The sequence below is a fragment of the Atractosteus spatula genome, chromosome 9, assembly GCF_055471065.1.
Source record: "Atractosteus spatula isolate fAtrSpa1 chromosome 9, fAtrSpa1.hap1, whole genome shotgun sequence".
Classification (NCBI taxonomy): domain Eukaryota; kingdom Metazoa; phylum Chordata; class Actinopteri; order Semionotiformes; family Lepisosteidae; genus Atractosteus; species Atractosteus spatula.
Genome location: NC_142714.1, coordinates 7,058,851 through 7,085,574, shown reverse-complemented (window position 1 = coordinate 7,085,574; position 26,724 = coordinate 7,058,851). Strand labels below are relative to the sequence as shown.

The window sequence follows — 26,724 nt, the reverse complement described above, 5'->3', positions numbered from 1 at the left end:
TTTAAAGGCCAAGACATTTCATCAACCATAATGCTGGAATTGAAGGTGGGATGCAAAATTTACACTGCCTCGCTTTTAACTCCTCTTGCAATATTCCCTCCAACAGCAGAGAGCCAGATGATGGATAGGACTGCTGATTAACACTCCAAGCTGTAATTACAGAGGCTTGGCAGTGCAGAATAATAAACCAGGTCACAGAAGGGTGTGTTCTGTTTCTTAAAATGTATAGCAGCTTTCTGTTGAAAGGAAGAAACTAGAACCTCAGATTACTCACTCCATTATCACATGAAGATAGGCTCATGAACACCTGACTATGTGTTACATTTCAAACTGGTCTCTTAAAATACTGGAAGAAGAAATGACAGATACTGATGAGGCTCAGATGACTCTTAAACTATATTTTGAGTACATTTCCACTGGCTCAGTACTCTCTCAGTTCTGTACCCCATCTACTCAACAGCATATGGCGGTACAAAATGGCTACTCTGTTCTCCTTCAAGTTGCAGCATTTGAAGAGGATCCATTCTATTTGTGAAGTATTTTAGAATTTGCTGTTAATGCAAGGGGTTGCATAAAGTGAATAGGGCTCTGGCCTCCAATGATAGAGCTGTTGTACCCTGTAGCAACGTACTCGAATTGCTCCAGTTCACCAAGCCACACAAACAGGTACCAGCCTGGATTAGATTCCATCCAGGGGGATATCACAAAAGCTGACTGCTTAACACTGCTGAGAACAGGAAGAGATCCAGCCTGATTGAGCCTGAAGACACATTTTACTTGTTAATGCAAGGCATTATTTCAAGTTTATGTGAGAGACTTGCTACCAGGCCATTGCCAGTTCAAGCTCTGGTTCTCCCACAGATTCTTTGTGTTACCGTGAGCAGGTTACTAAGCCTCTTTGTTCTTCAACCTTCAGATGAAATGAAACACCGAAATCCTACTCTAAAAGACCGTGCAAGTATGAATAGAGGAAAATGACAAGCTTTGAATACAACTGTCTGCTAAATGTTTAGTATGCAGTATACTATACATCCTGACTGAAGACTGAAACCTCAAAGGTGCAGGTTAGTGCCTTAAACAGATGTTTCAAGAGAACATGAACTCTAATTCAAGGATTTAGAGCTTCTTAAAAAAATACTCAAAATTGGCAGCCAACTGAAGCTCAGCAGGTGTGAACCTGGCCAGTAACTGAAGGGGACACCTCCTGGGAAAGCTGGAAGAGTGACCAGTAGGTAGCACTCATCCCACGGTTGTGTGGGTCCTAATGCCCCAGTATAGTGACGGGGACACTAAATTGTAAAAAAAGGCACCATCCTTCAGATGAGATGTAAAACTTAGATCGTGACTCCCTGTGGTCATTAAAAATCCCAGGGCATTTCTCAAAAAGAGCAGGGGTGTTCAGGGCATTTCTCAAAAAAGGTAGGGATCTTGCCCAGGTGTCCTGGACAAATTGCCTCCTGGCCTTTACCACTCATGGTCTGCTAATTAACCCCCATCTCTGAATTGACTTCATCACTCTGTTCTCCTCCCCACTGATAGCTGATGTGTGGTGAGCATGCTGGTGCACTTGGCTGCCGTTGCATCACCTAGGTGGGGCCTACACATAAGTGGTGGAGAGGAGTCCCCATTACCTTTTAAGCACTTTGAGTGGAGTGTCCAGAAAAAGTGCTCTTTAAGTGTCAGGATTATTTTTATTAAGGTGGGGAAAAATGAAACAAATCTTTGTATCTTGGGTCTGTTATACAGCACGCTTGTGACACCTACTGGCCAGATCTGTGCACTAAGATGAGAAATTTATGAATTAACAGGTTTTTCACTGTTGAATGAGAAGAATAAAAACTTTACACGTTTCCAAAATTGAAGGGGACATTAGTCCCATCTATCTCAGCTGTTTTTTAGTAATTTATCTTGGGATTTAACCATTTCTTGAAAGAAGCATGGATTCCAACTTTCACAGCAAGACTGCTTAGCAGGACAAACCAAATCTTTGTCTAAAAACAAATGCTGCAGTAACTGCCAAAAAAAAAAAAACTTTTCACCTAACACAGATGAAAAGTTTTAGAATATACACGTTAAAGATTTCCAGTTTTTTTATTTCAAAGAGATATTATACATACAACCTTAACCAAATCAAAAGAAGAGAAAGGGCACAACCACACCTGATCTGCCTCCGCTCAGTGCCCTGCAGTTCTTGAAATAAGGAAGAGAAAGACAAAAGCCTCAGGAGATTTTAGGATGTTTTAATGGAGACACTGGTGAACCTTACCTGGCGACAAGTTACATAAATTCCATAATTCCTGGCTCATTACAGGACTTAAAAAAGAAAAAAAAGTATAACAATATGGAGTTTTTGCAAAACTAAGTTACATTATTTACATTCGTAAAACAGTGCTGACTTTTTTTGGGGGGAAAAAAAACAACAAAAATACTAAAGCTTGAAAATGGCATACTTAGATGAACATTGTCCCAGAACGGCGATCCATTTCAAATCCAGCTTGTGTACTGGTCAGACTGCAAATGGTTTTAATTACAATTACAGCTGAAAACGTACAATAAAAAAGGTTTTGCCTAAATATTCACATCTGCCAAACAGAGAAAGTCTTGCTGATCTCTACAAAGTCTTTACCAAAGTTAAGGACCCAGTAAGCTCCGTTGCTTGATCCACCGCTTCCCAAACATCACAGAACTGTTCACCACAGAGCGTCTGCGAGATCGACGCAGGGCTCATTAACGCATCGCATCGTTACCATGCGCTTAAAAAAACATATTTTACTTTTTTTTTTTGCATGTCGTGAAGATTTCCACAGGTACACTTTTCCAACCTGTTTTTTTTTTTGCAAAATAAACTGTCTGGGAACCCTGAGCACCAGGTTTAAAAGTGATTTACAGAAATGAATCGGAGAAGATGACTTCCCAAAATTGCATTTGGTCAGAAATTTGTGCAACAAATTCTCCTATCAGATACGTAACTCACCACCTTGGGTACTGGCAAGCAAGTTTAAATTTTGTATCTGCTCTTGGACACAAGTTTACCCTACGGTGCCAAAAAGTTTCAGTAATTTTTTTTCCAGGTTCACGCTGAAGAAAACTTCACCCTCTGAATACTTATCTGTGCAGTTATTTTTCGTTTTTTTTTTAATAGCAGGCTGCAAACCAATACAAGAGGAAAATTGGTAGCAAGGCTTTCTTCGGAAGTCCTATTTTCATCTGTGCTGGACAGAGAAATAATGAAGGCAGGGAACTTGCTGGATGCAGTAGCTACTTAATGCTGTAGTGCACTTTAAAATAAAAAAGATCAATTCTTCAATCCAACCATCCTCAGATCTCCAGCAGCTCAAGAAGTCTTCTCATTTCCATAATAGTAGTAATAATAATAATTATAATAATAATACCATTTCAAAGATGCAAGAAATTATTGCCTAAGCATTATTCTATACATTATTATTTTCAATACATACTTTGTGAGTGTTTTGGAGAAAAAACACATTTCTGAAACTGCTACTTGAAGAATTTACAGCCGAAACCACGTCTCGTCTTTACAGCTTGAGCTCATTGGCAATCTTGGAAGCGATGTTCTTGAAAGCTATGGATGTTCCTGAAATGCGCTTGAAGCGCACGCCGTTGAGGGACAGCCGGGGCAGCTTGCACACCTCCATCTCCCACTGCACCAGGGTCTCCGCGCGGCCGTCGCCGTGCACGCAGAAGAGCAGGAACCTCTCCCGCTGCTCGTAGTCGCAGTTATTCGCGTCCAGGACCTTGCGGATCTCCCTCATCATGTCGCCAGGGTCCATCGAGCTGGTGGTCTTCATACTCCAGGTAAATCGGAGGGAGCGGGGCTTGGTTTCTTTGTTTTCGTCCTTTTGATCCCCAGATACATTGCGACTGGAGGGGGGAGGGGGGGGGGGGGGACACGGAGAGTTAGACGGGTGACCCGGGCCTGCGGCACCTGCCCTCATGTCCGACTGCTCTGCCGCCTGGGTACGTACTGAGTATCGCTTTGAGAGGGGCAATAAGAACACTAAACCTACAGAAGAAGAAATCTTAAGTCCAGGGATAATACTTTATTTTTTACTTACTACTGCTTAAGCTTGGAAAAGCCTTGACTGGCACATCTAGAAGAACCTACCAAAACTCTTGTCCAGTTCAGGATTTTTCTCCCCCCCACTGTAAACTGTATACTTTAAAGACAGCAACTGTATTTATTACATTTTAATATTCTCTCCTATGTGCTACCCTAACGAGAAATCTATATTGCTTCTTTCCCAGGACTCTATACAGACAAACTGAATATGGCCACTGCAGAGCTCTTCTTGTTGCATTTTTAACCATGTGCAAATGTTGCGGGCACCTGCTGGGGGATCTGCCGAGTGAGGTTGGTAGTGCTGTGAAATGTGTACTCGAGAGCTTTCAGTACATTACTCCAGGGGCAAACCAATCCTGGAATTTCTCCAGCAATTTCTCCATACCTGCACCTTAACTTCCTGCACTAGAAAAGATCCACACGAACTTGACTTACCTTCAAAGACTGCTGCGGGATACTGAGTTCCCAGACAGAACTAATCTGTGCCTTGGACTGGCAAAGGAGATATTTTCCCTATATAGCGGACAATCTATGACCTAAACAAAGACCCTTGAAGGCTGTAAAATGAATGTGTAATCCGAGATAAATAAACCTGATAAACAGCCTGGCTTATATAAACAGGACCAGGTTACCAGTCTGTTGGTGATCTTCTTCAAGGTGCAACACAGTAAGACTGAACAACAGAGGCGAGTAAACCATGCAGGACATAGCTCACAGACACAAAAGCAGCTCAAAGAAAGAAAAACATTCTCATGACTTGACATGAACATGCAACAGACAAGATGCAGATTAAAGCTCTGCATGCAAACAGAATAGCGTGCAGTTCATTAAGACGGTTTTCTTTTATAAAAAAATTAAAACATTGACATCATATGATTTGGGGTATCACAAAAAAGGAGGTATAACAGTGACAAAATGAATGGAAAAGAGCTTAGCATACAGCAGAGGCTGTAAAATCGATTGAAATAGTTGCATAGCCTAAATAAGATGCACAGATTTAAATTTAAATGTTTTTGATTTAGTACTGTATACACCTTCAGTTTGAAACTCTACAGCCTGCTCATCCATCACTCTGCACACTCTCTGTAACACAATAAAATGCAAGCAGGCAAATGGTCTACTGTTCTGTTGTGTGAGAACAGTAGTTGAGCTTGATAGAGAGAACGTTTCCCTACTGTGCCCACTAGGTGCCAGCACAGGGCTGCAGATGGAACCACAGCATTGAAAACAACACTGCAGGGCACTCTGCAGACAGAAACAGAACACCCCCACCCACTGACAGCAACAGCACAACACAACTGAGTTGCTGGGTTGTTTGTCTGTGTGCCAGAACAGCCTGTGACCCTTGGCATGACACAGAACCTGCTTTCTTCAATGCAGACCTCCGTGTAACAAAATGGGCCTGCCTGCCTGTTAAAGATGCTGTTAGGCAGAAATATTTTACACGTGGAAAGCCGTCTACTATCCTGCTTTGGACATGAGGACTCTTTCTGGAAGAGGTGGCGCCAATCGAACCTTGCATAGAATTTCTTTGTGAAAGGGACCCCCCGTGTTTCTTTCACCACCGAACAAGTCAAATCAGGGCATCTATATCCTCAAGTACCCCGCACATCTAACACTACAACTCGTGCCGAAAAGTTGTTCACCAACTGCATAGCCAAAATGAAGACAGATATGACCAAAGTAAAAATGTGAAAAGACATTCCAAAAAAAAAAGAGCGTCTTGATCAAAATGCGCAATGGAAAACCAAAGGGGTGGTCTCGAACACAAAGCGAGGATCAGCAACCGGTTCAAAACTGGGAGGGAGAAAGAAGAAAAGCCTGATGGGACGCCTTCAGCAAGCAGGCACAGGAAGGGAGGAGCGACAGCACATCTACATGGGAGCCATGGGCGACTGGGGGGGGAAGATGGCGAAGATCTGAGAAGGTAAACATCAATGATCACCCTGTCTCACCTTGAGCCCTCAAATCGGCCGTTTCTCTCAAACTCTGTTGGGACTCTTTAAGAGAGACAATCCGAAAGCACACGTGAAGGAAGAGGGGGGGAGAGAAAGAGAGAAAGCTTACACCCAGTGAAGAAGAATGAACGTACAATGGCGACTCCAAAAAATCTTTCTTTTAAAAGATACAAGGAGAAGAAACAAATACAGTTTGTCCGTTATAAAACCAAGAAAGCCATCAGCCAGTTTAATGACCCGAATATGCTGCCTTTCACTGTATGTGGATGGATTCTTGTACAGTGCAATAATGGGCATGCACAGGTAACAGCAAAGACCTAAAACTTTATAAGGAAAAAGCGATCCATTAAATTTATAGAAACTAAGCATAAAGTGCTTGTGCTATGCAACAGCGAAGCCTTATGAGGCCAATGAGAATGGGAACTGCTTTTTGTAATTACAAGTAGACACTTCTGGGTTTTGCAAAACACAAACTGGTCTAGCTGGCAAGCTACTTTCTTGTTTCTTTAACAACTGAATCCAACACAACTTGAGTACAGACACTTCAGTGGATACTGGGCATTAACTACGCATACTGGAGTGTTGATGCTTGTGTGCGCACAGTTACAGATGTTACAGACGCGCACAGACGCACACAAGATACACACGGTACACGCATGCACATCCTACACCATACACCACCACATCTGGATCATGCAGTTCGGTCTAACTCTGAGCAGGGGTGTCAGTGGCTGAAAGAGGAAGGCTAGCTGTTCAAGCCATGGCTACCTCCGACGCCTCAGAGGCAAACTGACAAAGCCCTTTTCGAAGAGCTCCAGACCAGAGATGGTGGAAGGCATGGCTACACTGAGGAGTTCCTTCAGCTGGCGTGGGAACTAGAAGCTGGGACCTTTCTAAAACAACCTTGTGAGAGGGATGGGGGGGGGGGGAGCAAGCACCGTACCGACTACCACATGGCCCGAAACACAGCTCGAGATGCAAACCCGTCCGTTTTAATGGCCAAGGTCCCGTACTCCCGAGAGAAAAAAAAACTTTTCTTTACACCGACAAAAATGAAACTCGGATGGCTTTAAATCGGAGCGCCGGCATTTTTGCTCGTTCCTATGAAAACCAACTGGCCAAATCCGTCACCAGAGCCCCTCTCTCCACAGCCATTATTCCTCACGCCTGACTGGAAAGGAACACCCCCTCATCTGCACCTCTGACAGCATGGTGCCACTTAGGGCTCGCTTTACAGCAGAAGTGGAACAGAGAGAACGTTTGAGAAAACGGGCACAAGTGACGTGCAACGGAGCAACAGAGCGCCAACCACCAGGCGAGCAACAGCGCTCCGTGCTTTACGGGCTGTATGGTCTGGCTCGGCGCTCCTCTGGGTTGGATGCAAAAGCTCAGATCTATCAGAAAAAGAACACTGAATTTCTCTGACCATTTTCACAAGCCCATAAATGTAGACAAAATTTAGGAGCCCAATTTAAATAATGGACAACTGCTCAGACTTTTTTACCCAGACCTAACGGGCTGCTGCCTCCTCCTCCTGTGTGAAAGGAGCCGGCTGTCAGCTCCAGGCCCAGGTTCAGATCCCCGCTGAGTGAACTGTCACTGTTGTGCTGCCCTCACGTTACTGCAGCCTCACTGGCGGGAGGCGTGGAGTTTACAGCTGGTACAGCTCACTGTTGCAGTGTGTCTTGGACACAGGCACGGTTTTATCTTGTGTGAGACTACATCTAAATCTGGGAGGAGCAGCTGCACCACCACGCACACATGAGCAGACAGCACTGATGTCGGGGGGGGTCTCCTCCTCTGAGCAAGAGTTCCTTATTTACAATCGGTGGTGGGGGGGGGGGGGGGCTGTTTTCAGGCAGTCTCGCTGTGCAAGATCTCTCCAATGGGAGAGCGATTTTGAATTAGCCTCCCTGTACTGCGGTGGATTTTCTCATGGTCTTTTGGAGTGGTGGAGCTGACTCTCCTTGGAGGTGTCTTTAGCCATGGTCTGGACTTCCTAAAACAGACCCCGGTATTGTGCATCTCTCTCCAGTCATTCTAGAAAGGGAAGCCTCTCAGGACCCTGCATTGCATTCTAATCTTTAGGCTGGACAGGCTACAAGAACATCATACAAATTTCCAAGGTCAGGCTGTGGGAAGGGCAGGAAAGGATCATCTACCTTACTGTGTGTGGGGACATGCAATACTAGTGCAGAAGCACACATACAGGAAGAGGCATGGCACTTATGTGTTCATGTTTTACTGAATCTGACACACGTATAGCGTCGCTTTCTGCAGATCTGTGGGTACCACAAAGTCCTGGAACATTTTGAAAGAATCGTTTTTAAGTGATCCCCTTACTCTAGTTCTCCATCTCCGATTTTCTACAACTTTCTATATCTTCTGCTCCTGAATCTGCAAGAAAAGATGGATTCTGAAAAACGCTTTGCTTTTCTCGAGAAACAAAATAACAAAAATAAAAAAATTCAGATGTAAGACATGATCACAGAAACAAATGTCAAGAAGAGGAAAGATTTATAGACTGAAGACTTACTAACAGTCTTTGATCCAGGGGCAGAAGGATTGGCAGGCCCTGATTTGTTTGAAGGCTGTCGTTTGGTTGGGTCAATACTGACCCTGAGGGAAGGAAAAGTCAAGAATTGAACTGCACAGACAAGTCAGGTTTCATCAGCATCACTGCAATAAACTCAGCAAACGGCCTAACCAACAGACTTGACCCTGCCTCCTCCTATGCTCAATGAGCGCGAGAACTGAGCGTGTGGCTTCTCCAAATCAACTCACAGCTGAGGAAAGAAACTGTGGAACTAATGAACCCTCAGAAACTCTGAGAATTTGGGTTTACTGCTCAGATCTTTCTGAAATGTCCTATAGAGCCTTATATAAGCTTATATAAAGGTTTTTGTGCAACAAAATGGGTGTTAGGTCAATTGACTAATCAGAGCTCATCACTGTCTCTGTTCTGCGAAGACCAACTGAGTAAGTTTTTGTAAGGAACCAGTGCAGGGACCTTAATTACAGAAACCCCACAGACTAGGACTTGAATAGTCTTAACCATTTAAAAACACGAGAATACTGGGTGAGCCAATTATTTTTGCGACGGGAATGATCCCCGTTCAGAATTGTGTGCACTTCCAACTCAACGGCTGAGCCTAATCGTGCAATTTGCCACAAAACGGAACAGGAAGCGAGGTGCTGCTACACGCTTACGCTGCGCCTTCAGGTGGTGAAAAGTTCTGAAAGGAGGCGATCTGGCGTTTCCCTGGCCCTGACTGGCCTGTAAACCCCTCCTCCTTCCCAGACATTTGCTCACACACTGTCCCACGCAGGAATAAGAATCAACCGAGGGATAAGATGAGCGATTTCAACAGAAACGGTGTGTGTGGTGGTGGTGGTGGTGGTGGAGGAGGTGGGGGGAGCCGAGATGCCAAGATGGGTGGATGGAGTGGTGAAGTGACAGGACAAGCGCTTCACAATCGGCACCGTGAAGGAACTTGAGCTCGGCCACCAGAGGAGCACCGACTCCCAGAGCACTTTGCAAAGCCTGCGTGCACCAGGCCAACGCGGGGCACATGGGGACTCCCCTGTGCAAGGGCTTCTGGCCCGGACAAACACGGAGGCAATCAACACCACACTTCCATTTTCATGTTCTCTACCTATTCTCTAAAACGCCCTTTTTTTGTAAATCCAATTGTTCTAATTCAGGTTCTAATATTATACCTTTATAAATACTGTAGTCGTCCCTGTACACCAGAGTTACAGACCCCTGGTCTAGAAACAGCTCAGTGTCCCAGCCATGAGCTTGTATGGTTTCTTCTTGTTTCGGGATTAACCAACAGTGCATGGGCATTATACAGTGCGTTCAGCAGATTGCTGACAGACCAGCCCCCCACACCCATGGATCCAACTGTTATCATGCTTCAATTTCATTGCTGCTCCTCCTCGAGAACAATTACGGCATTCTGAGATGAAGCCATGAGCAATGACTGCTTGGGCAGGCCAGCCAGCCAACCACTGGGCCACTATAAACAGAGAGGCATGTCACTGGCATGTCAAGACATGAGATCACCTCCTGTTCTCAGACTACTCCCACTACCCTGGTGAAACATTTTCAGACAGCTGTCATGGGAAAATAAATGTTCATATTAAAAAAAAAAACGAGTTTTGCCAAGAAAAAATGTCAGGAAAGCTAAATGCTGTGTGGTATCTGTGAATACGGTTTTTGTCTATTGGTGCACTGAAAGACCAAAGTAAAGCCGCACTGCTTAGGTTAACTGATGTGGTTATAATCTCTTCAGCGTTATCAAGAACTTCAACCCCTTTGATACATAAGTGTCAATGCTACAGACTGACATTTCACATCAGCTCTTCTTTTTCAGATTTTCAGATTTCAACTGGACTGTGGGCTGGAACTGGGTAAGAGCAGTCCGAGAGGGGCTGGTAGAGGAGGACGGGTTATGCAGGAACAGAAATCGCTGCAAGTGGCTGGTTCACTGAGGCCTGGACATATGAGGTCTTGTCTTCATTCCTTTGCGTGGTTTTGGCATGCAGCTTCAGGCCAGCACTTGTGCCAGCCTCCATCAACCAACAACAATCCATCGTCCAGTCGCAACAGATTGACATGAAGAGTCACCTGCACTCCTGGTCCATACAGAATACTGCACAGGCCTACACGGAGCAGGAGCATAATCGTGTCGTTTCCTCCAGAGACTGCCTCATTGCGCTGTTATTCACAGTTTTCAGCGTTGGTAGAACAACCTCCCTACTTGGATGCAACAAAACTGAATTTCCTGAGTATTCTGGAACGGAAGAAAACTACTGCCCGAGAGTACATAGGATGACTGTGCGAGTGTCATGCTGAACACTCTGGTCAGCACTGGCATTCATAAGATGAAGGGGTGGAGGTGGGGGTGCACAGCTCTGACAGAGGGTCTTCACACTGCCAAAGCCCACCTCGCCAACGGCCTAACGGCTCCATCGAGGAGTCATCTCATGCTAGGAAGGCTATAGACTCAGGATAAAGTGCGATTCAGCGCTTGACCGCCTGCACTCCTCAGGGACCTACAGCTCATACAACGACTCCTAAAATGAAACTAGCTGCCTCAACCGAAAGGGTCTCTCTCCTCTTCACTGTGTAACCCAACTGTTAACTCGCAGATTTCTCTTCCCAGACACTTCGCCAGCAGGCGGTCCCAAGCCTGTCTTCGACAGACATTAATAACGGGGGAGGGTGGGGGTCGCAGTTTGATTTTTTTTTTTAGGCACGGTACCTTTGTGGCTAAGGCACACTGGAAAAAACTTACCTGCACCGAAACAACATGTTGGCAAATGGTAAACACGCCCGTGCGTTGTGTGTGTGTGTGGGGGGGGGGGGCTGGGCAAACACAAAAACACATCAGCGATGTGCACAAACCCCAGTTCTGCAGAAAGGCATGCATGGGAGATTAGTAGTGTTTGTTCTGATTTTTTGTTCTCCGCCGAGCCGAAGGGACAGCAGCTGCGGCAGACATGCTGGACAACGCACTGCGCATACGTGTGGACCGGGGCCGCTCGCTGGCTCCGCCCCTCACGCCACCGGCGGGTTTAGTCTCAAGCGGTGAGTTCAGTCAGTTTGGTTAACGATTAACAGCCTACGTCTCGTGTTAATCACAGAAGCAGCCAATTGGAGGTCCTACCTTTTGGTAAACCTGAATGACATGTTTCTATAAAAAAAAAGGCAGTAAAAAAAACGAAAAGGGAAAAAAAATCAGAAGAAAAAAACAGACAATCTGAATGAGTAAAGAAAAAATGAGAGAATCCATAATGATGCATCATGAAACAAAAACAGAACTGAGTGACCAGTAGTGAGGAAGTTGATTTTGATTCCCAGTTTCAGAACCACATTTTAGGCGCTGAAACAGCCGGGACCAGATTGATTTCTTCACTGACTGAAATATGATATATTTGTGGCCTAAATCACTTGTTTCTATCACAGCTCATGCTCTGTGCCAGGGCTGGTGTTCATCAACTTAAAGAACGATCATGTCTGCTTATTTACAGATATTACAAGGTTCTTCAGCTTGTTAACAAGAAATGAGAAAACGCGATCTGCTATGCTTTAGCACAACACTACAGGCTACTTCAGCCATCTCATTTACGTGAAGAAAACTATCCCACAGAATCTAATATTTCACTTCTGCAGCACAACCTGGTAATGTGGGCCAAGAGGAATTTTGCTTAAATCTTATTCAGAGAGAAAGCCCATCTCTGTTTATTTTTTTAAAATTCAAATGCGAGATCACTACAATGGTTTTAATATTAAACTCCCCTTGGAGTACAATTTTGTTAATTCCCCCTTCCTGAATTGCAGGCTCTCTGAATTAGAGTAATTCCATTTATAAGTCAATATTTACTTTAATTTAGGGAATTTACTGTAATTTTTTTTAAATTGGAAAATATTTCTAATATAGTAAAATTGTAATCCTAGCATTTTGTCAACGTTCAAGTAACCTTAATGATTTTTTAAACGGTATATAACGCATAATTACACACACATATATAATTAAGGCACAACTTAAAATCTGTGTGTAAAAATGCTCCATCTGTAAGACATCAGAAGAGATAAGCTGCCACTAACAGATGTCGAGTGTATGGCGGAACAGAAAGACTGACATTTAAATGCCACAGGTAAAAGCGCAACATGAACATACATCTACAGCTCAACACTGGAGCCTTTCAGCTATGGCATGAAATGAACAGAAGAGACAGAAAGAAAAACCTTTACTTTGGGACATTTCAAAGATCCCATTTCTTTGCGAAAACGCCATGCAGAAGTCGTGCGTGGCCGACGTCCCGCGGGACGTCACTCAGGGAAGGGAAAAGAAGGGCCTCAGTTCCAAGCCCAGACCTGCAGATGGCCTGTCTTTCCAGTCTGCACACCGGAGGGACAGCCAGCAACAGGCCCTGGGTTTAAAATGAAGCCCCGATTCCCAGTGAGCTCGGGTGTCGAGGCCAGCAGGAAGACGGAGAGACACCGGATGGTAACAACCAAATTCGCCTGTGGCCTGGGGGCAGTGTTGAGGTGGACGGCCGACGTTCAGTTTTGTTACCATCCTGTTCTCCGAGAATGGGCCTCTCGCGTGTGGAAAGGCCTGGACGCTCCCTGGGGGAAGCGAGCAAAGCTGAGGAAGGCAGGCGCCTCCCCCCCCGCCCCGGGCGCCGGCGCCGGCCCGCCTACCTGCGCGTCAGCTTGGAGGTGAGCTTGCTGAAGAGGTTGGTGGAGCCGCGGCTGCGCGTCTGGGACAGGGGCGTGGCGTCGTGCGAGAGCGAGGGCGAGGCGGGCGGCCCGTTGTAGGTGGCGGTGCGGCGCTCCCGGAGCTGCCCGCCGTGGAAGGTGCTGCGGCTGGCCGTGCCGCGCGGGAAGCGCAGGCGGTCGGGTGTGGTGGCGCTGGTGATGCTGTGGGTGGAGGCCACAGGGTTGCGCGGGCTGGGGGTGGTGCTGGGGGAAGAGAGAGGAGCAGCAGCGCACGGTTAACACACCGGACACACACACACACACTCTCTCCCATTCACACACACTACTCCAGGACTGCTGCGAGGGGTACAGGGGTCACAGCCCACAACGGTGCTCGTCTTTCCCGCGGACGCGCTCCAAGCGAGAAATCCTCGCAAAATCGTCGGCGAGACCTCCTACAGTTTTCTCCTGAGCTGGTGTACACCCCTCTGAGGAAGGGAGACTACGCAGGTATCCTCCTGCCAACACGCAGGCCTGGCCGAGACTGCAAGCGCCTTTGTGGTCAACATTTCCATGTCCTGTCACCACACCACAGGACAGACTGCCGCAGCATGGCAGCTCGGAGAGCAGAGGAACGTAGCAGGTGACGCCCCATAGCAGTCAGAGCAGGATACAGAGGGCCAGGGGGACAGAGCAACTTGTCCACGGAGGGCAAGAAAGCATGCTGGGACCAGCACAGCTTCCAGTTCGCAGGCTGACATGAATTAATAAACAAGGTTGGGACTCTAGCATTTTAGAACCATAAAAAATACCAGAAACTCTGAAATTCAGAAGCAGCGGCCTAACAAAAAATAAAATGCCCTTGACCCTGTGGTTTCAAAACATCAGATCAACTGCTCAACCGATTTAAACACCTGCTGTGCAGTAGACTGGCCTTTCCCAGTGGCACTCGCTGCTGGTCCTGGAGGGCTGTAGCTCATCGGGTTTCATAGCTAACTAATAGTCCTCCACGAGTAAAGGCCAGGGAACAGCAGTACTGCAGATCAACCCTGTTAACAGCTGGCTCCAAACATGTTGATAAGAGAGGACGGAAAGAAACCAGAAGGCTCAGGGGCTCTCAAGGACCAGGAGTGAATCGCCCATCAGAGTCAAAGATGGCGGCCTATGATAATGCGCAGCAACTCTACTATCAGCGTGAGAACGCACTCTTGCGTCCTGTTAGCGCTCAAAACTCCAAGGCAAGCACCCCCCACCCCCCCCAACACACTAGAACTAATAAACCAGATGAGGTACGCGACTGAAACAAACCGAAAGAGCTAAGAATGCAAGTAAAAGACGCGTTAACGGGGGGGGGGTTACAACACCCTTGCTGAAACGGACGCGCGAGCAGGGAGGAGCCGTGAGGGAGATACAGGAGCAAACGCGCACAGCACAGACGCAGTGGGGAAGTGCCGGGGCGGGGTCAGGGAGCGGCGGGCAGCACAGAGGTGAGGGCGCGGGGTGCAGACAGACGAGCGCTCCGCTCCGAGGCTTACATCTGCCTGAAGACATCGGCTCGGCCGTCAGCGGGCGGCAGCGTGGCGCGGGCGGAGTGGCCCGAGGCCGAGGCGGACATCGACTTCTGATGCCGCAGCCGCGCGGAGGCACAGGAGGAGGAGGAGGAGGAGGAGGAGGAGGAGGAGGTGGCGAGCTCCGCCGCCGCAGCCGCGCACGCGGAGGGGCTAGTGGCGCGAGCTGACATTTCGGTCAGGCTGTGAAAGTGGCGGGCGGGCGGGGGGGGGTGGGGTGCAGCGGTGGCGGCGGCAGGCAGGCCAGGCAGAGGCGGGCAGAAAGTGAATACAACAGTGAAATCTGCGTGAGTACCCCCAAAAAATCCACACACAGAGAAGCAGAGGAAAAGAAAGAGGAAGGGGAACCTTTAACTCTGCCTTCTCTCTCTTTTTAAGCAATTCATTCACGAAACCGGATGAAGAAAGATATTAGGGGAGGAAAAAAATGGGAAAAACGCAAAAGTGGGGAAAAATTACACAGACATCTATCCTTGGAGGAAGTCGAGGAAGAAGAGATTGGTTTTGCTTTTGGCGTCCCTGGGGCTGCCATGGCAGTGGGCACTGGTGGATGTGCTTCAAGATGAGCACAGCCCAGGCGTCCAGCCAGATACCTCTACCTTAAAAATGGGATTTTACAAACATCATATTGGAAGAGAAGTCTTTGAGGCTGTGGACTTGTAACATCGTAAAGTTCGATCTCAATTCGATTCTCAGATTCAAAAGTCAAGCCCCAAGAGCAAATCTTGTAATTAATTAATCAGTAATGGTGCGGGTGCCAAATACAAAATATTTTTTTTTAAATGCTGCATCATGCTAATACAATAGACGATAAGTGTATTTATCCTCTCACAAGATGTGTGCAATTCAAACCAAAACCAAAATACCAACTACATAGCTCAAGTCAAATAGAAAAGAGCAGGCAAGTCCCTTGCAGAACACAGGTGGGAGATGCACCACACAAAAAACCCCGCCTGGAATAAACTTTGTTCCAGATGTTGTAGCCCTGCTCTGTGTTCTGAGGTCTGTGCTGCAGCTACACGGTGTTCCCAGCCCTCGCGTCTGACTCGGACCTATTTCAGCACAGAGGGGAGAGACGCGTTACCTGTTCTCTTTGCCGTTTTGGATGACGGAGTGCCTGTCTGTGCTGTTTCTCTCGCTGCACACGTACGTGTTTCTCCGGGTCATCCCTCCGGAGACCGAGTTATTCTGCATCCGAAAGAGGGGAGACGTTAATTAGACAGATCGCTCAGACCAAACAATCGCTGCATGAAAGGCAACACCTCACCCGCAAGATACGCCACTACTACATCTGAAACATGGCTTTTGGAAAAGAAAAGCACTGCAGAGCCGACCTCTAGTGCTTACCTACCTAAGCACTGTAACTTCATTATTTTTAAAAGAGGACCAATATTTTTTCATTACCACTACCCCAAATACGTCAAACAGAAAGCATACTTATACCAATACCTAAGGCCAATCAGAAAGCATGGCAGCTGTTCTTCATGCAGGGAAGTGTCTCTACAGAGAACCATGGAACTCCCCCACCGAGATGCCCAGGAGTTTTACAGAGGGGTACACTCACGCTGGGGGCGGCGGAGCCCTTTTTGCGGTCTGGAATATCGGCCTTGTTGGGGTTGCTAGCGTTGCCCAGCATGGGGCTGGGGGGGGCAATGCCCCGCCCGCCCACCGCACTGCTGCTCGACTTCCTGGGCTGGACCCCTTCCTCCTTCAGGTCGTTGTCGGTGGTGCTCGTCTGACTCCTCTTGGGGTAGCTCACCCCAGAGGGAACGGAGGGGCCGGCTGGGGAGGAGGGCAGAATGAACGGAGAGAGAGGGAGAGGTCAATCAAATCTGGTTTTAATCCCAGCTCAGGGACCGGGCCACTGCCCACACCCAAACCTCCCCTCCACAGGAAAGCATGAACAGAGGGGCGGTTTAGTGCAGGGCCCAGGGGCACAACACTCACCCTGATCGCTGTACCGCCTCTGCTTCTGGCTGGACGATATGCTCCTCTGGACCTTGTGATGGGAGGGAGACTGCCCCGTGCCGTTGTTCAGCTCGCTGCTAGGCCTGACTTTGGCCAAGGAAAGATTGCTGCTGGAGCTGGAATCACTCGCCTCCAACTGCGAGGGGGGGGCGGAAAAAAACCCCGCATAAATATCAACCGTGCGCAGCTCTGTAAGACAGCAGCTGTCACCTCTTCCGAATGTCTATTAATATGCCTCCCTTTTCGGGTTTTTAATAAACACTCCCTTGAGAAAGAGCTGTGAGGTGTCACAGGGCTGTCTCTTCGGAACGGAAATAAAAGTAAGAGCGAAGCACAAAAAAGGCACAGCTTTGTGCAAAAGCATCAAGCAAAAGAGGGAATTTTTTAGAAACCCTATAATAAACAATTACAGTTATCATTATACAGTATGCATGAAATCAAGCAGATTGGCATCTTGCATACTCTGCTCAATGGTGCAAGTGACGCCCCAGGAAGAAAGCCAGCCTAATTAGCAAGAGAGCAGGGCTACACCACCAGAAGGATTAAAGCCTTGCGTTTCTCCGAGCAGGCTGAATGCTGCATACACAGGTCTCTAGCATGATGCTAAAGATGAACATTTATAACCATCATTAATACATGAGGCCCTCAAGCCTTACCTCTGAGGACTTCCTTCCCAGCAGTAAGTAAGTGGCTGTTATTTCATCATATTTCATCCGGGCAAGAGACTCGTGAATTTCTTCACGAGAGTAACCCATTCCAACCATTATATCTGCAAAGCAAACCACAAATAGATTCTCAGCCAGGCAGATATCACACAAGAGAACACAAAGTGGTCCTTTTATTGTACACCTTGTGCATGAGAAAATCACAAATATTCTGTTACCAAGTCGATTTTTTTAAGGCAGGTATTTAAAGCTTTTTTTTTTCCCACCCCCCCAATTAGGAATCGCCAATTGTTCATCAACTCAGTAACCCCCTACACCCTTTATAAAAGCACAGGACAGAGAAGAATCATGAGCGCACCCCTACAGGACAACTGAGGGGCAGCTGGAGGAGCAGTGCACTCGCAGGCAATGGGGGCTCACAGGTACTGGGCAGGCCACAGGGTTACCCACTGCTTCCCACGAGCTGTCACATTAATGAACTCTACCCCTACCCCTGACTCACACTGATGGGCCTTTTTTGATGGGCAGAGCAGCCCAGACTGAGACCGATGAGAACTAGACCGCCGTGCGCAGCCTGGGCTCTGAAAGGGTGTCTCTGCTGCTCTATCCAGTCACTTGGGGGCCTATTGTGTTCACTGTGTGTAAAACTTCACTTTTTTTTCTTTCAATGCAACTTTTTCTTCAATGCCTTCCCTTGTAGGGTCATCATCACACCTTAGGAAGGGAACCTTTGCCATTTGCATAGCGGCTACAATAAGCCCTGTGCAAATACTGACTGAAGCAAACCGCACTGACACTTTCTCTTCAGTCGATAGTTCATTTTAAGGATAACACTATCGCAGGCAGCCCAGGGCAAAACATTACAGGCTGCACATTAAAGCAATCCATTGCCACCTCTGTACCAAAACGCCAGCAGCAACATCAAGCACAGCCACTCGTAAAACCACCCTCATGTGGGAGAAAAACATGCCAGCAAGGAGTGTGTGCATTTAACTTTCAACAGCACAAAGGAAAAACGAGAAGGTTCTCCTGCAGAGCACTTCAAACCTCATTACACACTTCTTCTGAAGAGAAATCAATTGGCTTGAATTTGTCATGTCCACACGGACAGAGCCATTTTCAGGCCACTCCTTTAAAAACATGCCCTGGGGTTGGGTTTAACAGGCTATGGCGAGATATCGCCCACAAAAGCCTAATGTAATCCTTCTGGGCTAAAACTGGATCACTACATTACTAAAATCGTGTAATGTAATATTAGAATTTAAAAATACAAATGAAAATTGCAGCTTTTTTAATGATGATTTTTATTGGAGGCTTTTGTAATCCTCTCCTGTTCATACCTCAAAATAACTCAGCGTGGAAAACTTACCAATAAGCAGCATATGACCTATAACTTGCAGTACCACAACATTTAGAAAGCAGTGATACCAGCCAATGACTTAAGGGAATAATACTGTTTGCAGCACATACCACGACTAATCACACAGAAAAGTTTGGATGCAAGTACCTATTCTCTTCTGATCTGAAATATCCAGGTCAGGTTCCACAAAAGGCTTTAGTTCATCTTCTTCACTGCCTGCATTGATCCACCGGTCCTTCATAATTTGCTAAAAAAGATAACCATTACAGACATCCCCATTGCAACACGCCCTATAATAGAGACACTTCATATTCATTCATCTCTTATAATCTGAAAGATACTGTATCTGGCAAAATACTCTTTAATTAAAGCAGAACAGATGAAAACACACAAACATTTTTGCAAACAGGTGAAGAAATCAGATGACGAAAAAGTCTTTGCTTAATTTAGATTTATGTGCTCTTCAAACTCTTAAATAAAGAAGGCGTTTTGGTTACGTAAATATGTACAAAAACATGCAAGCATGCACATGTAGATTACAACACAGCACTGCAACAATTCAGAAAATCAGTTGGTTCAGCAGTGGTCAGATGCAGCTTTGTAGTTCTAGTTTTTAATTGCATTGTAAAATGCTGGAACATCACATTTTAAGATGAGAAAGCCCATCTTCCAGATGTCTTCAGCCCTGCACACAACACGATGAGCTTCAGGCCAGAGTTCTACAGCACTAATGAGACACTGGCTACTCCACTTACACAGGACAGGTGGGGCGTGTAGGGAGAGTTAAGTAATAACTAAAATATTTACATTTTCACTGTCTTCTCTCACCTCAAGTGTACCCCTTTTGGATGGGTTTAGCACCAGGAAGCGTTTGAGGAGGTTTTCACAGTCTGTCGACATATAGAAAGGAATCCGGTACTTTCCTCTCAGCACGCGTTCCCTCAGCTCCTGCAAACAAGCAGAGAAAGGCAGGGATTGGACAGAGGCGGGGGAGGGCACACTCCAACCTGCCAATAAGGAGAAAGACCACGCCTGCACTTTGACCTTCACATCCAAGCTCTGGTCAAACTTCAGAACCATGGGCCGCACATTCTGACTGGAGACGACCTGAAACACCTGAATGTCTCATGCACTTCCTTCAAGACTCCACTCGGAAGACGTGTTGACAGCATTAGTGTGCTATCCTTCTGTAGTCTAGTTGGAATGTCTTAAGAACTTCCCGGCAACATTTTACTGGGCCACACAAAACATAACATAAAAATGCACCTCTCTCACACTGTACAATGTGTTAAGAAAAAATAAATCTATGTGCCAGGTTACAATGCACTCTGGGGATTTCAAACTCTCAACTCACTGATCGCCCTTTTACCAATGAGTTTCGTATTTTACTAAAAGACCAGAGACAGTCAAGTCCTACAGTGGCTCTCTGGTGCAGCCAGAGCCTTAATTCTGTACCTGAACTGATTATCAACTGGTCCAGCGATTTTAGGATTTGGTTACATTTGTCTGGTGTGTGTATTCACTCTAGAATGACATTCTGCTTTGCAAAAACAGCGGAGGCTAGACTTTACCGATACAAGGCACTCTGGAAAAGAGTCTTAGTAACAGGTTACCTTGTTTTAGCCCTGCAGTTTTAATCTGGTTTATACTTCACCACTCAGACCACCAGTTCAGCCCTCTCTCTCCTTTGACATTTTTCTGCAGAAGCATTCTGCTTAAAATAATGCAGAGTGGGGGCAGTTTTGAAATTTCTGCCTTTGATTCCCTTTCTCTCAGAATGATTTAACTCAAGTGTGCAAGGTGACGCTCAACTCCTTAGGTATGTTTTTTTCACCCAAAAAGGCTGCAAATAGATGTTACAAGGCGAGCGACCATTAACTCCTTGTCCTCTTCAGACAGCCCATTGGCCTTTACCAGTCATGGCCTCCTAATAAACCCCCTGTCTGAACTGGCTTCATCACTCCGCTCTCCTCCCCACTGAGAGCTGGTGTGTGGGGAGTGCACCGTGCGCACTCTGGCTGCCCTTGCACCATCCAAGTGGGGGCTACACACTGGTGGTGGTAGTGGGATTCCCCGTTACCTGTAAAGCGCTCTGCGTGGCGTGTCCAGAAAAGCACTGTATAAATGTAATCAATTATTTAATTACTAAACAGGCCCCCCTCCCCACCCCTTACTTTCAGGTTCTGGCCGTCGAAGGGCAGCGAGCCGCTCACGAGGGTGTAGAGGATGACGCCCAGGCTCCACACGTCTACCTCCGGCCCGTCGTACTTCTTGCCCTGGAAGAGCTCGGGCGCGGCGTAGGGGGGGCTCCCGCAGAAAGTGTCCAGTTTGTTGCCCAGCGTAAACTCGTTGCTGAAGCCGAAGTCGGCAATTTTAATATTCATGTCTGCGTCCAGGAGCAGGTTTTCCGCCTGCGGGGGAGGGAGGGAGGGAGGGGGGTTGGGGTTAAAGGGCAGAGGCCACAGTGAAAAACAACAAAAAAGGCCATCCCGCGGGACACAGACGAGGAATTTTCAGACGTGCCGCCCTCCCCGCCCCCCAGTCACAAAGATCCAGTTCTGCAGATCAAGCGCCAACAGCAGACGAGTCCACTCAACAGCAGACGGGAACTGAGCTGCCATTACAGAAGCCTGTGTAGGTTAAAAACGCATACACAGTAGTAGAAATGTATGCTACACAGACACACGACTGATGGCTGGTGTTTTATGGAGTTAAACACCTTCAGCGTTTTTTCTTTGAGCTGGATATTTGTTTATTTACCATCCATCCATTTTCTAACTACTTCTTCCAATTCAGGGAAGGGCTGGGCACACCCCGGGCAGGACGCCAGCCCATCGCAAGGCCACACCAGCGTGTTTATCATCTAGTTCATCTGTCATCAACGGTGCCTTCACAGATTCCCGAGTCAAACAAAAATCACAGTTCGCCGACTGATTGCAATGCAAAGAATGACCCCCCAAAAAATGCAAGTTATAAATTAAAAACAGCTACGGAACAGACTGAACTGAGACCCAACAGGTTGTTCTTTCCATCCCTGATGTGTGGCTTGCGACAGGCGGGAGGTCATCTTCTACAAACCTGTGAATCATTCCCGGGTTCCATGGGATTGAAAACAGTCTTTGCAGGCTTTCCCGTGAAACACATTTAATCAGGTCTTACCACGTGAACGACCAATGCATTAAAAGAGACAGCGTTCTGAATATTTCATAAGCTTACAATACAACCACCCTTCGGGATGAAAGTGGAAGAGGGATGGAGGGAGACGGTGGGTACTGTGTTCTTCTGAGAGCAACTGCAGGGAAGCACAAAGGTTGCAAGTATCCAAACCAACCCCACTCTACCCACCTTCAAGTCTCTGTGAACTATGTGCTTCTGATGACAGTACTGCACCGCAGACACAATCTGAACAAAACACACAGAGAGAAGACAAGTTTCATTAACTTAATGAACTTCAAATTCACTTGGAGCAGTGTTTTGAATGTGGATCTCATGTGTTATTCTGCCAAGGGGGCGACAGAAAACTGATTTAAATGATCCCAAAAAGAACGTTGTTTTAACAGCCTCTAATCAAAATGGCTGTCTCCACAAAACTTATCCCCCAAAAATATAAGTCAGGATGAGTGCTTTGGCTTTTATGTTGCCAGAAATCAATAATTGATTAAACTGCACTGGACCCTGTTTGAGTTGTTGGGAGAAACTGAAAAAAGTATCAGATGAACAACCTAAAACCTGTGAGCAAAACTAACACCTTGCTAACCTAGAATAATGTGAAAACATCAATATTAACCCCTAAGGAGGAATTACTCATTTTGTCAAAGCACTGTCATTTTATTTTTTGGCATCATTGCACAGACTGTGTGGCAATGTTTAAGACTCTTGCTTTGTTACAGTGGTTGGAAGCTCGTTTTTCCTTTTAGTTCACTGCTGGAAACACTGACATCTTCATAATCGGGGATTATCTGAAGCTCTGTAACAACCCGGTGAAAGAGAGCAAAGAACTGCAACATCTTCCACTGCACTTCTTTGCTGCAAACACTTCCAAGTGGGAAAATCGGACTGAAGTCCACGAACGTCTTGAACAATTTTAATGCAAAAATGAGGCAGTGATGCATGCGGTCAGAAGCCAGACAAGAGAAAACCTTGCTCATCCCAAAACACAGAAACATTAAACTACCTGGAAGATCTTCTTGCAGCATTTTCCAGCTGACCCAGAATTCTGTATCTCGGAAAAACTGCAAGAGCTGGACTGCAACACTCAGGGTGAGGAGAGATGAGGGAGGAGCTGGAAAAGCTGCATCACCTAAATCTTGCAGAGCTACTTTGAGGATTTGTTGTTTAACTTAAAAAAACTCCAGGAAAGATCTACAGATCTTAGGGTTTAAGATAAAGAGGTCTACTACTGAATCCTTTATTTTTCTAGAAGCTGGCTGCTACACCATATAATTTATTTTTCTGGATGGTGCTTCTAGGGCAGGTCTACTCCCAACCAACAGCTTTGGAAGTTTTCAGTCATAGATCTATAAATAACTTAAGGCGTGAGCTAATAATACAATTAAATACTCTAACTATATCTGCATGTAGAAAAGGAAGAAAGCTCAACAGCAGTCTGACTTCTTGTAATGGTGACCTCTTGTGCTACATGGAAATTTAGAAGTTTTGAAGTGATATGAATTACACCACATCTTATCAATACGCATTAAAAAAAAACAAATCCGTCTTTCTAATCATGAAGCTGAGAGGTGTGTGCGTCTTTGCTTGGAAAGTTGTGCCTCATCAAGAAAACAAACTAATCCAAGCTAACACAAGCCAATGGAATAACTCTTGGACTTATTCAGGGACTAAACAGACCTATAGTTTTGCCACCTTTTGCCAGTCCAACTACCTAAAATAAGGGCAAATAAGGAGAAAATAAAGAGATATTATAAGGAGAGCCTTTGTATATACCCACACTAAATTCCAAGGGCTTTCTGATGAGTCTGCTTCATGTTTAAACAAAAATAATGATTTGCATCTTCCCGTCTTCTAACCCAGAGCTGTAGGGTTGAAATGCAATAAAGAAATATGACTGGGAAGATTTAAAATGAGCACACTGCAGTACCTGTCTAAATTTAGCTCTGGCCTCCTTTTCCTTCATTCTTCCATGTGCAACTAGGTAGTCAAAGACCTCTCCTGAAAGACAAAAAAAAAAAGATTCTTTTAACAAAAATAACAGGTTTTATCACCTTTATTTCCTAGTTGTCTTTCCCTTTTGATAGGAGTTAACTTTGTTCACAGGAAAAAGGTAACTTTCTCTCAAACACTCCCCAGTCAGCAGAGTGCTAGAACAGCAAAATAAATAGTTTTATTATTCATCTGCATAAAGCACCAACTCCAGGTCTTTCTTGCTACTTTAGTTCAGTAATAATTGTGAAGTTGACTGGTATTCATGTGAGTCTGAGAAACCTGGAGTACTTTCCAATGTCTCCTGACTTGCAGACCTCAGTCTCTTGGAGGTTACGGTTACAGTAGGAAACTGCACGTGGTTTAATTAATCAATTAAGAAAAGCAAGAGGAAATAAAGCACTTTCTAAAATGATAAAAGAAGGACACTCGGCTAAGAAAAAGTCAGCACAACAAACTGCAGTATGGGTAAACAACTTAGAAAGGCCAAAAGAGAGTTAAAAATTAATTGCAGCCACCATTGCAATATTCTCAGTATTACCACGGCAACTAAAGGGCAAAGGACACAAGAGATAATGATGGAAAACCTTATGAAAGGGAAATGGCTCACATGGTATATGACTATTGCACTCAGCTGTTCACCAAGAAGCTGACAAAATGCCACGTGCAGGATCAAGACAACAGCAGAAGTATTACAAGACCTTGAAATCAACAAATCTCCAGTTCTTGATGGTATTCTTCCAATTGTACTCAAGGAAAAAAATGTTATTCATAGACTGTTAGCAATACTCTTCCAACAGTCACTCAGGACAGAAGTAAAAGGCCATATATTGGCAACAAAAACCAAACCAATTAATTTTAGATCAATGAATCATACTTCTGTTACATGTCAGGCAATGAAAACAATAATAAGAATTAAGCCAAAGTATTTGTGTGACAACAGGATCCCAGTGGCTAGTCAACATGGATGTAGAAAAAGTAGCTCTTGCTTGAGTAGCTTGTCAGAGCTCTTTGAACAAGCAATTACAGTACGGGACACAAACTGCATATAACAGGGTATTCTTAGCATTTCACAAGGCTTTTGATGAGTCTTAAAACTGCAGGCAGTAGGCATTCAAGGCAATATAGGTCTTTAAATAGAGAACTATTTAATGGACAGAAAAGCGAGGGATGAGTGCTCAGATTGGAATGAACTAATAAGTGGAGTACCACAGGAATCTGTATTAGGAACACAGCTTTGCCTAATTTATATTTATGATTTACTTCCAGTGCAAATATCAAACTAGTCAAGCTCACAGATGATAAAATGATCAGAAAACACATTAGCAGGTGCAAAGGCCATTCAAATAGACTAAGAAATTTCAATGCTCATAAGACACCTGCCATATGACAAATGCAGACAGGTGTAGAGTATTAAAGTCAGAAACTATATATACAGTATAAGGTGGCAAACAGCTTGAAGGAGCCATGATAAACAGAGGTTTGTGTTGATATCTTTTTTCATCTTGCAGATAATGTAGAGCAAGCAGTCAAAATCCTCTAAAGCATGGAAAAACTCAACCCCGTGGACTGGCGCAGAATCAACAGTGAAACACGAAACAGAGGACACAAGTGGAAAGTATGAGTACGTGCATTTAAAGATAAAAACGGGAAGCCATGTAAAAACAGGATTCTTGTATCACTTAACCACTGGCAACCAAATAAGTTAGATGAGCTGGCACACTGCCATTTGTAACCGTATGTGTATCATCATGTATATCAGAGTAGGGGTGTTTACCACAGTGTCCTGGCCAAATTTCCCCCTGGCCTTTACCAATCATGGCCTCCTAATAATCCCCATGTATGAATTGGCTTCATTACTCTGCTCCCCTCCCCACTGATAGCTGGTGTGTGGTGAGAGTACAGGCGCATTATGGCTGCCATCGCATCATCCAGGTGGAGGGAGTCCCCACTACCTGTAAAGTGCTTTGAGTGGAGTGTCCAGAAAAGCATTATACAAGTGTAAGAAATTACTTTCATCATCATCATCATCATAGAATCGAAAGCCTCTGTAGGTAGGTATGACTGACCCTAGACTAGTAGAGCTTTGTTTTGCATCCTGGAATTTTTTGCTTCAAACGGGCCCACTGCAGGTGCAGGCAGCTGGCCTGCTTTGCAGAGCATTGCTCCGTCAGCCTGCGCGTCTGACTTCGTTTCTCCTTTTCAGGGGCAGCGCTAAACGTGACCGGGTCCTCTCGTGCACAGGCCGACGCAGAGAAGCCCGCTCCCCCCTGGCGACACAAACCAGGTTCCGCTTTCACACTCTGAGAACCCCACCCCTTCCCTCAACACACACACAAAACAATCACCTCCCACACACTGAACCCCCCCACAACCCCCCAGTACCAAGGTAACCTGCAGGCCTGCAGAGGCCTTCCCCCACTCCTGTGCTGCAACTGCAGCTGGGCGGCCCCACTCACCTCCACTGGCATACTCCATTACTAAGTACAGTGTCTTCTCGGTTTCAATGACTTCAAACAGTTTCACTGGAGAGGGAAGAGGAGAAAATGTTTTTTTTAATTAAAAATGTCTTCCTTTTATTGGAATTTTTAATCCATCCCCGCAAAAACGCGTTTCAGAAAAGACACACCTAGGCTTCTCAGACATGAAAGCAGTGCCTGAAGGTGCAGAGGTTGATTAAAAAAAGGAGAAACCCCGGGTGTCTCTCCCCCCCCCCGCCCCCTCTATCTTGGCTCCATTATACTGTCTATG

The 26,724-nt window shown here is 45.9% G+C and overlaps 1 protein-coding gene across 5 annotated transcripts in view; it reads right to left on the bottom strand.

Annotated features, from left to right (window-relative positions):
- Nucleotides 1–2,224: 2,224 nt before the first annotated feature.
- mark3a (MAP/microtubule affinity-regulating kinase 3a) overlaps nt 2,225–26,724 on the bottom strand; it is a 62,047-nt gene continuing 37,547 nt past the window's right edge. For 3 of the 5 annotated variants that reach the window (XM_088924869.1, XM_088924873.1, XM_088924872.1), the window contains 14 exons: nt 26,433–26,498; nt 23,912–23,982; nt 22,159–22,215; nt 20,988–21,224; nt 19,642–19,761; nt 18,961–19,060; nt 17,445–17,557; nt 16,768–16,924; nt 16,385–16,602; nt 15,905–16,008; nt 13,256–13,516; nt 11,715–11,741; nt 6,037–6,081; nt 2,225–3,882 (listed from right to left, as the gene is read on the bottom strand). In XM_088924869.1, the coding sequence (XP_088780995.1) occupies nt 3,537–3,882; nt 6,037–6,081; nt 11,715–11,741; nt 13,256–13,516; nt 15,905–16,008; nt 16,385–16,602; nt 16,768–16,924; nt 17,445–17,557; nt 18,961–19,060; nt 19,642–19,761; nt 20,988–21,224; nt 22,159–22,215; nt 23,912–23,982; nt 26,433–26,498 (1,922 nt within the window). In that variant the 3' untranslated portion in view covers nt 2,225–3,536. The remainder of the gene's footprint in view (nt 3,883–6,036; nt 6,082–11,714; nt 11,742–13,255; nt 13,517–15,904; nt 16,009–16,384; nt 16,603–16,767; nt 16,925–17,444; nt 17,558–18,960; nt 19,061–19,641; nt 19,762–20,987; nt 21,225–22,158; nt 22,216–23,911; nt 23,983–26,432; nt 26,499–26,724) is intronic. The other 2 variants (XM_088924870.1, XM_088924871.1) reach the window with 2 other exon arrangements.